Here is an 11,412-nt window from a genome sequence, read left to right as displayed (position 1 = left end):
TCTTTCTCTCTGCCTCTGTCTGTCTCTCTCTGCCTGTCTCTCTCACTGTGTCTGTCTTCTGTCTTACTGTCTTTTTCTGCCTGTCTCTCTCTCTCTCTCCCTCCCTGCCTTTCTGTTTCTCTCTCTCTCTTTCTGTCTGTTTCTGTCTCTGTCTGTCTCTTCTTCTGTCTGTCTTTCTCTCTCTTTCTTTCTTTTTTTTTTTCAGATGGAGTCTCACTGTGTCTCCCAGGCTGGAGTGCAGTGGCGCCATCTTGGCTCACTGCAAGCTCCACCTCCCAGGTTCGCGCCATTCTCCTGCCTCAGCCTCCCAAGTAGCTGGGACTATAGGCGCCTGCCACCACGCCTGGCTAATTTTTCGTATTTTTAGTAGAGACGGGATTTCACCGTGTTAGCCAGGATGGTCTCGATCTTCTGACCTCATGATCCGCCCGCCTCGGCCTCCCAAAGTGCTGGGATGACAGGAGTGAGCCACCCCGCCCAGACTGTCTCTCTCTTTCTTTCTCTCTCTCTCTCTTTCTCTCTCTCTTTGCCTATCTTCTGTCTTACTCTCTTTCTCTGCCTGTCTGTCTCTCTCTCTCTCTCTCCCTCCCTGTCTGTTTCTCTCACTCTGTCTCTCTCGCTCTCGCGCTCTCTCTCTCTCTGTCTCTCTCTCACGCTATTTCTCTCTGTCCGTCTCTGTCTGTGTTTTTCTCTGTCTCTCTCTCTCTTTCTCTGTGTCTCTGTCTCTCTCTCCCTCTGCCTGTCTCTCTCTCCCTCTGCCTGTCTCTCTCACTGTGTCTGTCTTCAGTCTTACTCTCTTTCTCTGCCTGTCTGTCTCTCTCTCCATCTCTTTCTGTTTCTCTCCCTCTCTATCTCTCACTCTCTCCGTCTATCTCTCTTTCTGTTTCTGTCTCTCTCTGTCTGTCTCTGTCTGTCTGTTTCTCTCTGTTTGTCTCTCTCTCTCTTTCTGTTTGTTTCTCTGTCTGTCTCTGTCTATCTCTCTCTCTCTCTGTCTCTCTCCCTCCCTGTCTGTCTGTTTCTCTCTCTCTGTCTCTCTCTCTCTCTTTCTGTCTGTTTCTCTCTGTCTCTCTCTGTCCATCTCTGTCTTTCTATGTCTGTCTCTTTCTCTGTCAGTCTGTCAGACCCCCCGTGCCGCGGAGGGCCCTGCCCCTTCCACAAAAGTGAGAAGCGCCTGCTTAGAGAGGCCCAGAGGAATCTAGACAGACGAGACTTGCTAGGCTTCGCCACTCGGCGTATGATTTCGGGAGGTCGAGGCCGGGTCCCCACTTGGATGGAAGGGGCATTTTCACACTTTTCTCTCTGTCATGTGTGGCGTCCCTACTTCTCATATTTCCCTGATTAGCTCCTCGACTTAAAAATACACGGTTAAGGCTGGGCGCGGTGACTCACGTCTGTCATCCCAGCACTTTGGGAGGCCGAGGCGGGTGGATCACCTGAGGTTGGGAGATCGAGACCAGCGTTGCCAACACAGCGAAACGCCGTCTGTACTAAAAATACTAAATTGAGTCGAGCGCGGGGGGGGGGGCAGGCGCCTGTAATGCCAGCTACTCGGGAGGCTGAGGCAGGAGCATCGCTTGAAACTGGGAGACGGAGGCTGCAGTGAGCCGAGATCACGCCACTGCACTACATCCCGGGCTGTAGAGTGAGTGAGACTCTGTCTCTAAATAAATAAATAAATAAATAAATAAATAAATAAATAAATAAATAAATAAATAAATTCTTTTCCGTGCTGACACTTGCAGGCATGGGTTGTCTTCGGGCATCACCTAGCGGCCACTGTTATTGAAAGTCGAGGTGACACGGAGGGAGGTCTCGCCGACTTCACGGAGCCTGGGGCAACCGATTTCTCTCTCTCCCTTCTGGAGGCCTCTCCCTCTCTCTCTCGTTGCCTAGGGAACCGCCGCCCTGGCGGGGGCCCTATTGTTCTTTGATCAGCGCTTTAGTTTTCTTTGTGTGTTGGTTTCTTTCATGCGCATAGACTCTTCTACTTGGGTTTTAGGAGGGGTCAGTTTAATTTTCAAGTCGCCCCCCAGCTCCCCCCACTACCCATGTCCCTTTACCTTCGTTTAGTGAGTCAGTTAGGTGGGTTCCCTCCAAACCCCCCACCCCCCGCCTCCCAACACGGTGCTTGGAAACCTTCCGGAGCCACCCCGGTGTGCCTCCGTCTTCTCTCCCCTTCCCCCACCCCTTGCCGGCGATCTTATTCTTGCCAGGCTGACATTTGCAACGGTGGGCGTCAGGCCTCACTCAGTGGCGACGGTTTTTTAAGATGGGGGTGGCACGGTCCCACTTCCCCAGAGGCAGCTTGGGCCGATGGCATAGCCCTTGACCCGCGTGGGCAAGCGGGCCGGTCTGCAGTTGTGGTTATTTTCCCCCGCTTCCCTCCTCAGGCCTCCCTCCCTAGGAAAGCTTCACCCTGGCTGGGTCTCAATCACCTTTTATCATGATGTTTTAGTTTCTCCGCCCTCCAGCCAGCATAGTTTCACACTGGGAATGACGTCACAGCTCTAGTCTGGGCCTTTTTAGCATTTGCCCAAAATAGAAACGCTTTCTGAAAACTAATACTTTGCTCACTTAAGATTTCCAGGGACAGTGCCTTGGCCCGTGTTTGTTGGCTTGTTTTGTTTCGTTCGTGTTTTTCCTTTTTCTTATATATTTCTTTTTAGATGAAGTAGAAATCCCCAGTTTTCAGGAAGACGTATATTTTCCCCAAGACACGTTAGCTGCGGTTTTCTCCTGTTGTTAACTAACGATTTTGTGAATCTCTGAACGTATAGTGAGAACCGGTTGATGTTTACTAGACTTCAGAACATCTCATGTTCTAGAAATCCGTAAGCAAATGCTGCTGCTGCTCTTGCTGCTGCTGCTGCTGCTGTTGTTGCTGTTGTTGTTGTTGTTGTTTTCAAAGCACACCCCGGCCACCGTTTATGGGATCAAAAGCGTTATAAAATATGTGTAATTATTTCCTGAGCATGCCCTTCCTCCTCCTCTCTCTCTCTGTCTCTTTCTCCGTCTTCTCTCTCTCTCTGTCTCTCTCTCTGCCTGTCTATTTCTCTCTCTGTCTCTCTGCCTGTCTCTCTCACTGTGTCTGTCTTCTGTCTTACTCCCTTTCTCTGCCTGTCTGTCTCTCTCTCTCTCTGCCTGTCTGTCTGTCTCTCTCTCTCTCTCCCTGTCTGTCTGTCTCTTTCTCTCTGTCACTGTCTCTGTCTCTCTCTTTCTGTTTCTCTCTGTCTGTCTCTGTCTTTCTCTGTCTCTCTGTTTCTCTCTCTCTCTCTGTCTCTCTGTCTCTGTGTCTCTCTCTCTCTGCCTATCTCTCTCACTGTGTCTGTCTTCTGTCTTACTCTCTTTCTCCGCCAGTCTGTCTCTCTCTCTTTGTTTCTCTCTGTCTCTCTCTGTCCATCTCTGTCTTTCTCTGTCTGTCTCTTTTTCTGTCTGTCTGTCTGTATCTCTCTTTCTCTGTCTCGCTGTCTCTGTCTCTCTCTCTGCCTGTCTGTCTGTCTATAGGTCTCTCTCTCCCTGTCTGTCTTTTTTCTCTCTCTTTGCCTGTCTGTTTCTCTGTCTCTGTCTCTCTGTCTGTCTCTCTCTGCCTGTCTCTCTGTGTGTCTGTCTTCTGTCTTACTGTCTTTCTCTGCCTGTCTGTCTCTCTCTCTCCTTGTCTGTTTCTCTCTCTCTCTGTCTCTGTTTCTCTCTCTCCCTCTGTCTCTTTCTCTCTCTGTCTCTTTCTCTGTCTGTCTCTCTGTCTGTCCCTCTCTTTCTCTCTGTCTGTCCATTGTCTCTGTCTCTCTGTGTGTGTGTGTCTGCCTTCTGTCTTACTCTTTCTCTGACTGTCTGCCTGTCTGTCTGTCTCTCTCTTTCTGTCTCTGTCTTTCTTTCTGTTTCTCTGTGTCTCTGTCCATCTCTGTCTTTCCCTGTCTGTGTCTTTATCTGTCTGTCTCTCTCTCTCTTTCTGTCTTTCTCTCCTTGTGTATCTTTGTGTCTCTCTGTCTGTCTGTCTCTGTCTCTGTCTTTGTCTCTCTCTCTCTCTGTGTCTCTCTCCCGCTCTCTGGCTCTCGCTATCTCCCACCCTCTCTTTCTTTGCAAAATAAATTCAAGTACATCTAGTCTAATCCATTACCACAGCCTGAATTCTTAACTTTAGACATCCCAGATTTGATCTCCCTACAAAATGCTGTACAGAACTGGCGAGTTGATTTCTGGACTTGGATACCTCATAGATACTGCATATTAATAAAGATCCAACCCTAAAATCTGGGGTTGCTTTTCCCTCGACTGTCTCAAAAAATCACACCTCTGTTCACCTAGGATGCTGGGAAGGTTTTCTCAATGTGCATCTGCTCGTGTCCTACATGAACTGTGACCGAGCCCTGTCCGTTCTGTCTCAAATATGTATCTGCAAACATGTCTCTCCATTTCCACAACTACCCATGGCCCATTGTGGAACCATTGGCTCTTTGAAAGAAAATCCCAGAAGTGGCTTTGACTTTTTGGCTAGGAGGCCTAAACCTGCTGAGAACTTTCCTGCCCAGGATTCTGTGTGAACAAAAGTGCCTCTGCTGGGAGCTGGGATCCTCGGGACCATGCTTGCTACCGCTGGATGAGTCTCTGGAAGGACGCACGGGACTCCACAAAGCTGACCTGTCCCACCGAGGTCAAATGGATACCTCTGCATTGGCCCGAGGCTTCCAACTTACATCACCATCACCAACACTCGCCATCAGCATCCTTGTGAGCCTGCCCAAGGCCTCGACTCCGGGGAGACTCTTGGGAGCCCGGTCTTCGTCGGCTAAAGTACAAAGGGATGGCGACTTCCACCCACAAGGTCCCCACTGAACTGCGAAGATGAGGAGCGTAGGTCAGAGAGGGGACCAGGAGGGGAGACGTCCTGACAGGCGATGAGTTAACTAGGCTCTGGCCACCCCACTCACGTCCCACGTCCCGGGCACCCGCGGGACACTGCCGCTTTATCCCCTTCTCTGTCCACAGCCGCCCCCACCCCACCCCACAACCCACGCACACACGCTGGAGGTTACAAAACCACACGGCGTGAATACAGCCTGACGGAGCGAGAGCTCATTTCACGAGGCGGGGGGGTGGGGTGGGATGGGGGTTGGGTTGTCTGTAGAAAACTCGATTCTACCTCGTGGGTGGCTACAGGATACAAATGAATATTGCTTCTTGGGCGGAGGGGCTTCCTTAGGCTGTCATGTTTGTGAGACTATCTCTCAAAACCTCCCTTGAGGCCACAAAACAGATTCCACCCCACCCCTCGACGTTTCCCCGGGGTGCTGGATGTATCCTGTCAAGAGACCTGAGCCTGACACGTTGAGTGAAACACATTTATTGGCTTTGTGTGTTTGTTTGTTTCTGAGATGGAGTCTTGCTCTGTCCCCCGCCCCGGCTGGAGTGCAGTGGCCTGATCTCAGCCCACTGCAAGCTCTGCCTCCTGAGTTCGAGCGATTCTCCTGCCTCAGCGCCACCAAGCCTGGCTCATTTTTTTATTTTTAGTAGACACGGGGTTTGACCCTGTTTCACTGGTTTTCACTGGAGATTCTAGATTCAAGTCACACCTCATTGTGTGCCACATAATGACTTTTTTTTTCTTTTTTTTTTTTTAAAGCACAATATATCAGCTTTATTAGAGTGGCATTATATATCGTTATAATTGTGTTATAGATGAAGAAAAGATATTAAACACAGTGCTAATGATAGTGAAAGTGAAAAACAAAAGAAAGGCTATCTATTTTATAGTTAGAATAAATTTGCTCAGTATTTAGAGTTACCTAAATGCGTCAGCATTTAAACTCCTCCTAGTAAAAGCTTGCCAATCTGAATAATCCTCCTTTAAACACAATTTTTGGTATGGTTAAAGTTTTTAAGAATGTGACTCCTGCAGAATAGCTGAACAGACAATACACATTTAAGAAAGAACAACACAAGGATCAACCAGACTTGGGAAAAAATCAAAAACAACACAAGTCTTATGAAGAACTGAGTTCTTAAAATATTACAGAGAACATAGCTATCGGAAGAGAAGGCAGTACTGGTAAGTTGATTGTTACATTTTTCAGCAAAAGCTAGCACTATTTTTTTTTTGGCAATCTTTCAGGCACTGCAACTACTACTGCAAAATGAGATATAATCCATTAAACAACATATTCACAAGTCAAAAAATGTTTTAGTAATATAATTCTTCAGATTTAGAAACAAATCAAGTGTTAAAACTCAACTGCTATAATAATTAACCCCAAAGATAACCGTATCTGACAAAAAAGCTTCCACAGAGTTATGACGTCAGAATTATACTTTCTCTTGATATTTATTTATTTATTTATTTATTTATTTATTTATTTATTTAATTTAATTTTATTTTTTTCTTGAGATGGCTTCTTGCTCTGTCGCCCAGGCTGGTGTGCATTGGCGTAATCTTGGCTCACTGCAACCTCCACTTCCCGGGTTCAAGCGATTTTCTTGCCTCAGCCTCCTGAGTATCTGGGACTACAGGCGCCCGCCACCATTCCCAGCTAATTTTTATACTTTTAATAGAGACGGGGTTTCACCACGTTGCCCACCAAGGTCTCGATCTCTTGACCTTGTGATCCGCCCGCCTCGGCCTCCTGAAGTGCTGGGATGACAGGCATAAGCCACCGTGCCTGGCCTTTTCTTGATATTTAAACTTTTAAGTCAGTCCAGAAAAATACAATAAATGTCAACAGTAAGTATGGTGTTGAGGTAGAAGTAGGATCAAACTTTTTCATATGTTATTCAGTTGATAACAATATGACATGGGTAGTAATTTCCTATGTGTCTACTTATACACAAGTACAAAAAAGTAAAACAGAGATATTGCTAAATAAAAGGGTACACTAAGTTCTTAATAGTAACTCAATAAACTAGAACATTGTCAAAAAGCATCAACTAGTGAATTTTTTCAGTGTTTTTTTCTGTTATCCAATAAGTGAATTATGCTATTCCTTTCCAATTTCCCAAGCACTTTTTTTCTCAATCACTATTTCTGTGTTCGAAGAAAAAGTAACAAATCAAGTAACAAAACTAAAAAAGCAAACAAACAAACAAAACACAACTAGAACATCTGCAAAAGTTTGGTAGAAGACTGAAACTCTTGAGTATAAGGATCTGGTATTCTACTATCATTAGTTAACTTAAGAGTTTGTTAAAGACATACATTTCATAAGAAAGCATGTTAGTTTGAAGTTATTGACCAGTATGTACCATCCCTAAGTATTAGTAACCAAATTCATGACAATAAAGAGCTATCTAATAAGAAAAATTAGTGACTACCAGCACCATCAACAAGACTTTGTCTTTACACTTCATTACCACTTACCATGCATTATAATATCTAGGATTGACTCTGATAGCATTTCAAAAACTAGCTAATGCTTTGTCCAATTCTTCAGTTAAGACAAACTCATGCCCTAATAGAGTATAGACATAAGCATAATTTGGATCCACTTGGATAGCTCTCTGGAAGAATTTAATTGCAATATCGTGTTCCCGTTGCAGACTGAAACAGTTCCCTGCAGCACACCAGGCCTCTGGCGAATTTTTATCCATGTCTGTTAAGTCTTTTGACAGAAATGAAAGAGCAACATCTTTTTGAAGATGCCAAAGTGTTGTAGAGTAGATTTCCATACCTTCGACTCTATGATTCTCAATCCTTCTAACCTCTGAGAATATTCTTTCAGCTTGCATGTACTCTGAAAGTTCAAAATAGACCCTTCCAATTTGGCACAGTACCCAACCAGTATTGTATTGGTGAGAAGGTAAATGGTTCAAAATATTTATAGCTTCTTTGCAGTGGTATGAACACAAAGCTAAATAACCTTTCCCCCTTTCACGAAGAAGGCTCATCAAGCCTTCTGCTGCTGCTTTTTGTAGATTAAAAGCCTGAATCTGAGGAGTGATTGTGGATATTTTCCCTTCTGAAATGATGGAAGAGTCCAATTTTGTTATTTCCAGGCTGTCATTTATATTAGGTTGAGTTATTCCTCCTTTATTAGTTTTACTTTTTGTTTTTCTGTTTGGGATTTTAGGTGGAAACTGCATTTTTAATTTCTTCCTATTCTCCTTGGTTGTGGAACTGTCACTAGTCAAGAGTCGTGAACTTCTTCGATGCAGTGCATTTGGGAGAGATGTCATAGTGGGGCTCAATACCTGAGGTGTTGTACTTATTTATGGACCAGAACTTTCTGTTTGTTGAAGAATTGGAGTTACCTCTCGGCTATTTCCACTCTGTGAGAAGACAGACTTTGCTCCAATTTGGACTATTATGGCAACAGACTTTTTTGGAGGGACTCAGGTGGATGTCACATCCATTACAGAAGGTGTATTAGTGTAGTTTTGTAAATAGGATCCATCTCCAGGACTTGGGGTTTCTAATGGCAAAATCCCAAAACTTGGGGTTAATGGACTAAGAGATGCTGGTCCTCCTAATAAACTTCGATCAGTTTTTGGTTTATTTTGAACCTGTTTAGATAATATGGAAGTTCCTGTTCCCAGTGGGACAGTATCAGGTGAAATTACAGCTGAATCAATAGAAGACACTGGGGAATCTGTATTCAAGGAGTACTTTGAATTGGCAGATTCTAAATTCAATCTGTTTAATTCAGTTGTGTTCTGGGGTGTTTCTGTAAGAACGGTCTCAGGCTGTCTGTGACATAAACTATGACGAGGTACTTGTGTGGTGCAACACTTGGACAGACAGTTACTAAAGTTCTGTAAAGATGTGAATTTAAACCTTTGGTCAGGATCTGGCTTTTCACCTATTTCACATAATGATTCAAAGGGATACCAGAGGAAAGGATTTAAACTAAGGCTCTTTTGGTAGCATTCTGATCCTTTGGCAAGCCGATCTGTCTTGCAATATACATGTCCCAACAATGGAAGGGGAAAGCAAGCTGAATCACCAAACTCAGTAACAATATCATCATGACTTTTCTGCTTATGAAACACTCCACCAGATAAGATTTGTTCCCCTTCTGCAAGCTTGCTGATATCAAAACAACATTTTGCAAGCAGGTATTTGCATTGCGGTGTAGGACAACTGTGTCCTTTCAAGAGTCTATATGCTTTATAGGCCTTTCCTGGGCGGTAAGAACAGGTCGCCAGTAAAAACAAGGCTTCTCCTGAGTGTATTTCTGCATAAAGGCGTTCTGCGAGGAAAACCCCATCTCGGTAAGCATAGTGGTTTAGTGCTTGCCATGTAGCAGCCTGGACGGGTTCCTGTAGCACCGTCATCCTCGAGGCTCAGGCCCACTTTCTGCAGTGCCTCGGGCACACCCCCCCGCCCCCCCTCCCCCCCCTCCCCCCCCAGTAGCGGCTCCGGCTCCGGCAAAGCCAGCCTCGGCTCATTTAAACTCACCAGTTACCAGGGGATGGGGGAGGCCGAGCCAGAATGACTTCTTTACCCTGCCAACTGTGGAAAGCCCGGCCCCCTGTGATCCATCGCAAAGCGAGAGTCACCTCATGTTTGGAAAACGGATCCGCTCCCAAGTTCAGTGGAGGGATGTGGCATGTAGGATGAAGGACTCTCTTCTTCTGATTGGGTCTGCACAGTGGGGCCTAGGGCTGGAGCTCTCTCTGTGCGGACTGCTGACTCCCTCTACCATGGGTTCCTTCGGCCCCACCCTGGGACACGGGCCTTGGCAGATTCTGACCCTTCCTGGCACTTAAGTCGCTGTCAGAAACCCCATCTCGTGCTCGGATGCCCCGAATGACTATGGCTAGCGCCTCTCTGGAAACATTGGAAATCTCTCCTCTACACACGGCCAACTGAAACCACAGGAGCTCAGGACACAAGCCGCCATCCACCTCACTGCTTTTGGGAGAGAATGCTGAGTCTCTTACCGACTCTCTCTTGACTTGAGTTCTTCATGGGTGTGTGGTTAAGACGTAGTGAGACCAGATGTATTAACTCAGGCCTGGTGCTGGTGGCTCACGCCTGTAACCCCAACACTTTGGGAGGCCGAGGCTGTAGGATCCCTTGAGGAATCGCCGAACCCTGTGGAGGTTGAGGCTGCAGTGTGTGAGCCATAATGGTGTCACTGCACTCCAGTCTGGGGGAAAGACAGAGTGAGGCCCTGTCACAGGCAGGCAGGCAGACAGACAACAGTTGTATTATGTTCTTCTCAGGGTAGGTAGGAAGCAAAAATAACAGAATACTGCGCTTAATTTTTTTTTTTTTTTTTGGGGGGACGGAGTTTCACTCTTGTTGCCCAAGCTGGAGTGCAATGGCACCATCTCGGCTCACTGCAACCTCCACCTCCCGTGCTGAAGAGATTCTCCTGCCTCAGCGTCCTGAGTAGCTGGGATTACAGGCATGGGCCACCACACCCAGCTGATTTTGTATTGTTAGTAGAGACGGCATTTCTCCATGTGGGTCAGGAGGGTCTCGAACTGGCCACCTCAGGTGATCTGCCCACCTCGGCCTCCCAAAATGCTGGGATGACAGGCGTGAGCCATTGCACCCGGCCAGTTACATTTTTTTAAAAAAATTTTCAATTTTGATCTCTTTATTATTATTATTATTATTTTGAGACAGAGTCTCACTCTGTTGCCCAGACTGGAGTGCTGTGGCGTGATGTCAGCTCACTGCAAGCTCTGCCTCCCGGGTTCACGCCATTCTCCTGTCTCAGTCTCCCAAGTAGCTGGGACTACAGGCGCCCGCCACTGCGCCTGGCTAATCTTTTGTATTTTGAGTAGAGACGGGGTTTCACTGTGGTAGCCAGGATGGTCTCGATCTCCTGACCCCCGTGATCCGCCCGCCTCGGCCTCCCAAATTGCTGGGAGGACAGGCGTGAGCCACCGCGCCTGGCCTATTTATCTATTTATTAACTTTGAGTCCAGGTTGTGAAACGAGTTAGTTTTTGTATTTTTTTAGAGACGAGGTTTCAGCATGTTGCCAAGGCTTGGATCCAGGGATCCACCTTCCCTCGCCTCCCAAAGTGCGGGGATGACAGACGTGAGCCTACCGAGCCCGGCTCCACCCATTCCCCCACCAGCTTATCACTCAGGTGCCGGAAGTCCAGCGGTGGTGTGTGGTTCCCACCCCCAGAGCCCCCTCCTCTGGTCACCACCGTGGTGTCCGGGAGTGGGTCCTGAGGGAGCTCGTTGGTGTGGGGGTCGAGGCGGTTGAGTGAGAAGTGCCCCTGCCACGCGGGGAAGGGCGCCGCCTGGTCTGGCGAGCGCAGGTCCCGTGATCCCCCCTGGCTGGTGCGCGCAGGCTGTGTGAGTGATCGCGGTGGGCTTGGGCAGGTGAGGCATGCGCCGGCCGGCCACCGATGGGCTACCGTTCTGCCTCCGACAGCTTGTGTGTGGATTTACTTGGAGGTGCTTTGCCTAGGAGAAAGGAGTCTGGTCCCTGGGGGTGCCTCCGGGTTCCTCTGGGTGCAC

General features: G+C 47.3%; 1 protein-coding gene across 1 annotated transcript; it reads right to left on the bottom strand.

Annotated features, from left to right (window-relative positions):
• Nucleotides 1-8,271: 8,271 nt before the first annotated feature.
• Nucleotides 8,272-9,258, bottom strand: LOC129529219 (cell division cycle protein 27 homolog). The gene has a single exon (XM_055373574.2). The coding sequence runs from the start codon at nucleotides 9,256-9,258 to the stop codon at nucleotides 8,317-8,319; it is 942 nt and encodes a 313-aa protein (XP_055229549.2). The 3' UTR covers nucleotides 8,272-8,316.
• Nucleotides 9,259-11,412: the final 2,154 nt, after the last annotated feature.

Source organism: Gorilla gorilla, chromosome 21, assembly GCF_029281585.2.
Source record: "Gorilla gorilla gorilla isolate KB3781 chromosome 21, NHGRI_mGorGor1-v2.1_pri, whole genome shotgun sequence".
Classification (NCBI taxonomy): domain Eukaryota; kingdom Metazoa; phylum Chordata; class Mammalia; order Primates; family Hominidae; genus Gorilla; species Gorilla gorilla.
Note: the sequence above shows the minus strand (reverse complement) of the source record. Positions and strands in the feature narration are given on the sequence as shown.

What these genes read in the sequence shown, in the direction of transcription:
- LOC129529219 (XM_055373574.2), bottom strand. Translation starts at nt 9,258, where the DNA reads ATGACGGTGCTACAGGAACCCGTCCAGGCTGCTACATGGCAAGCACTA.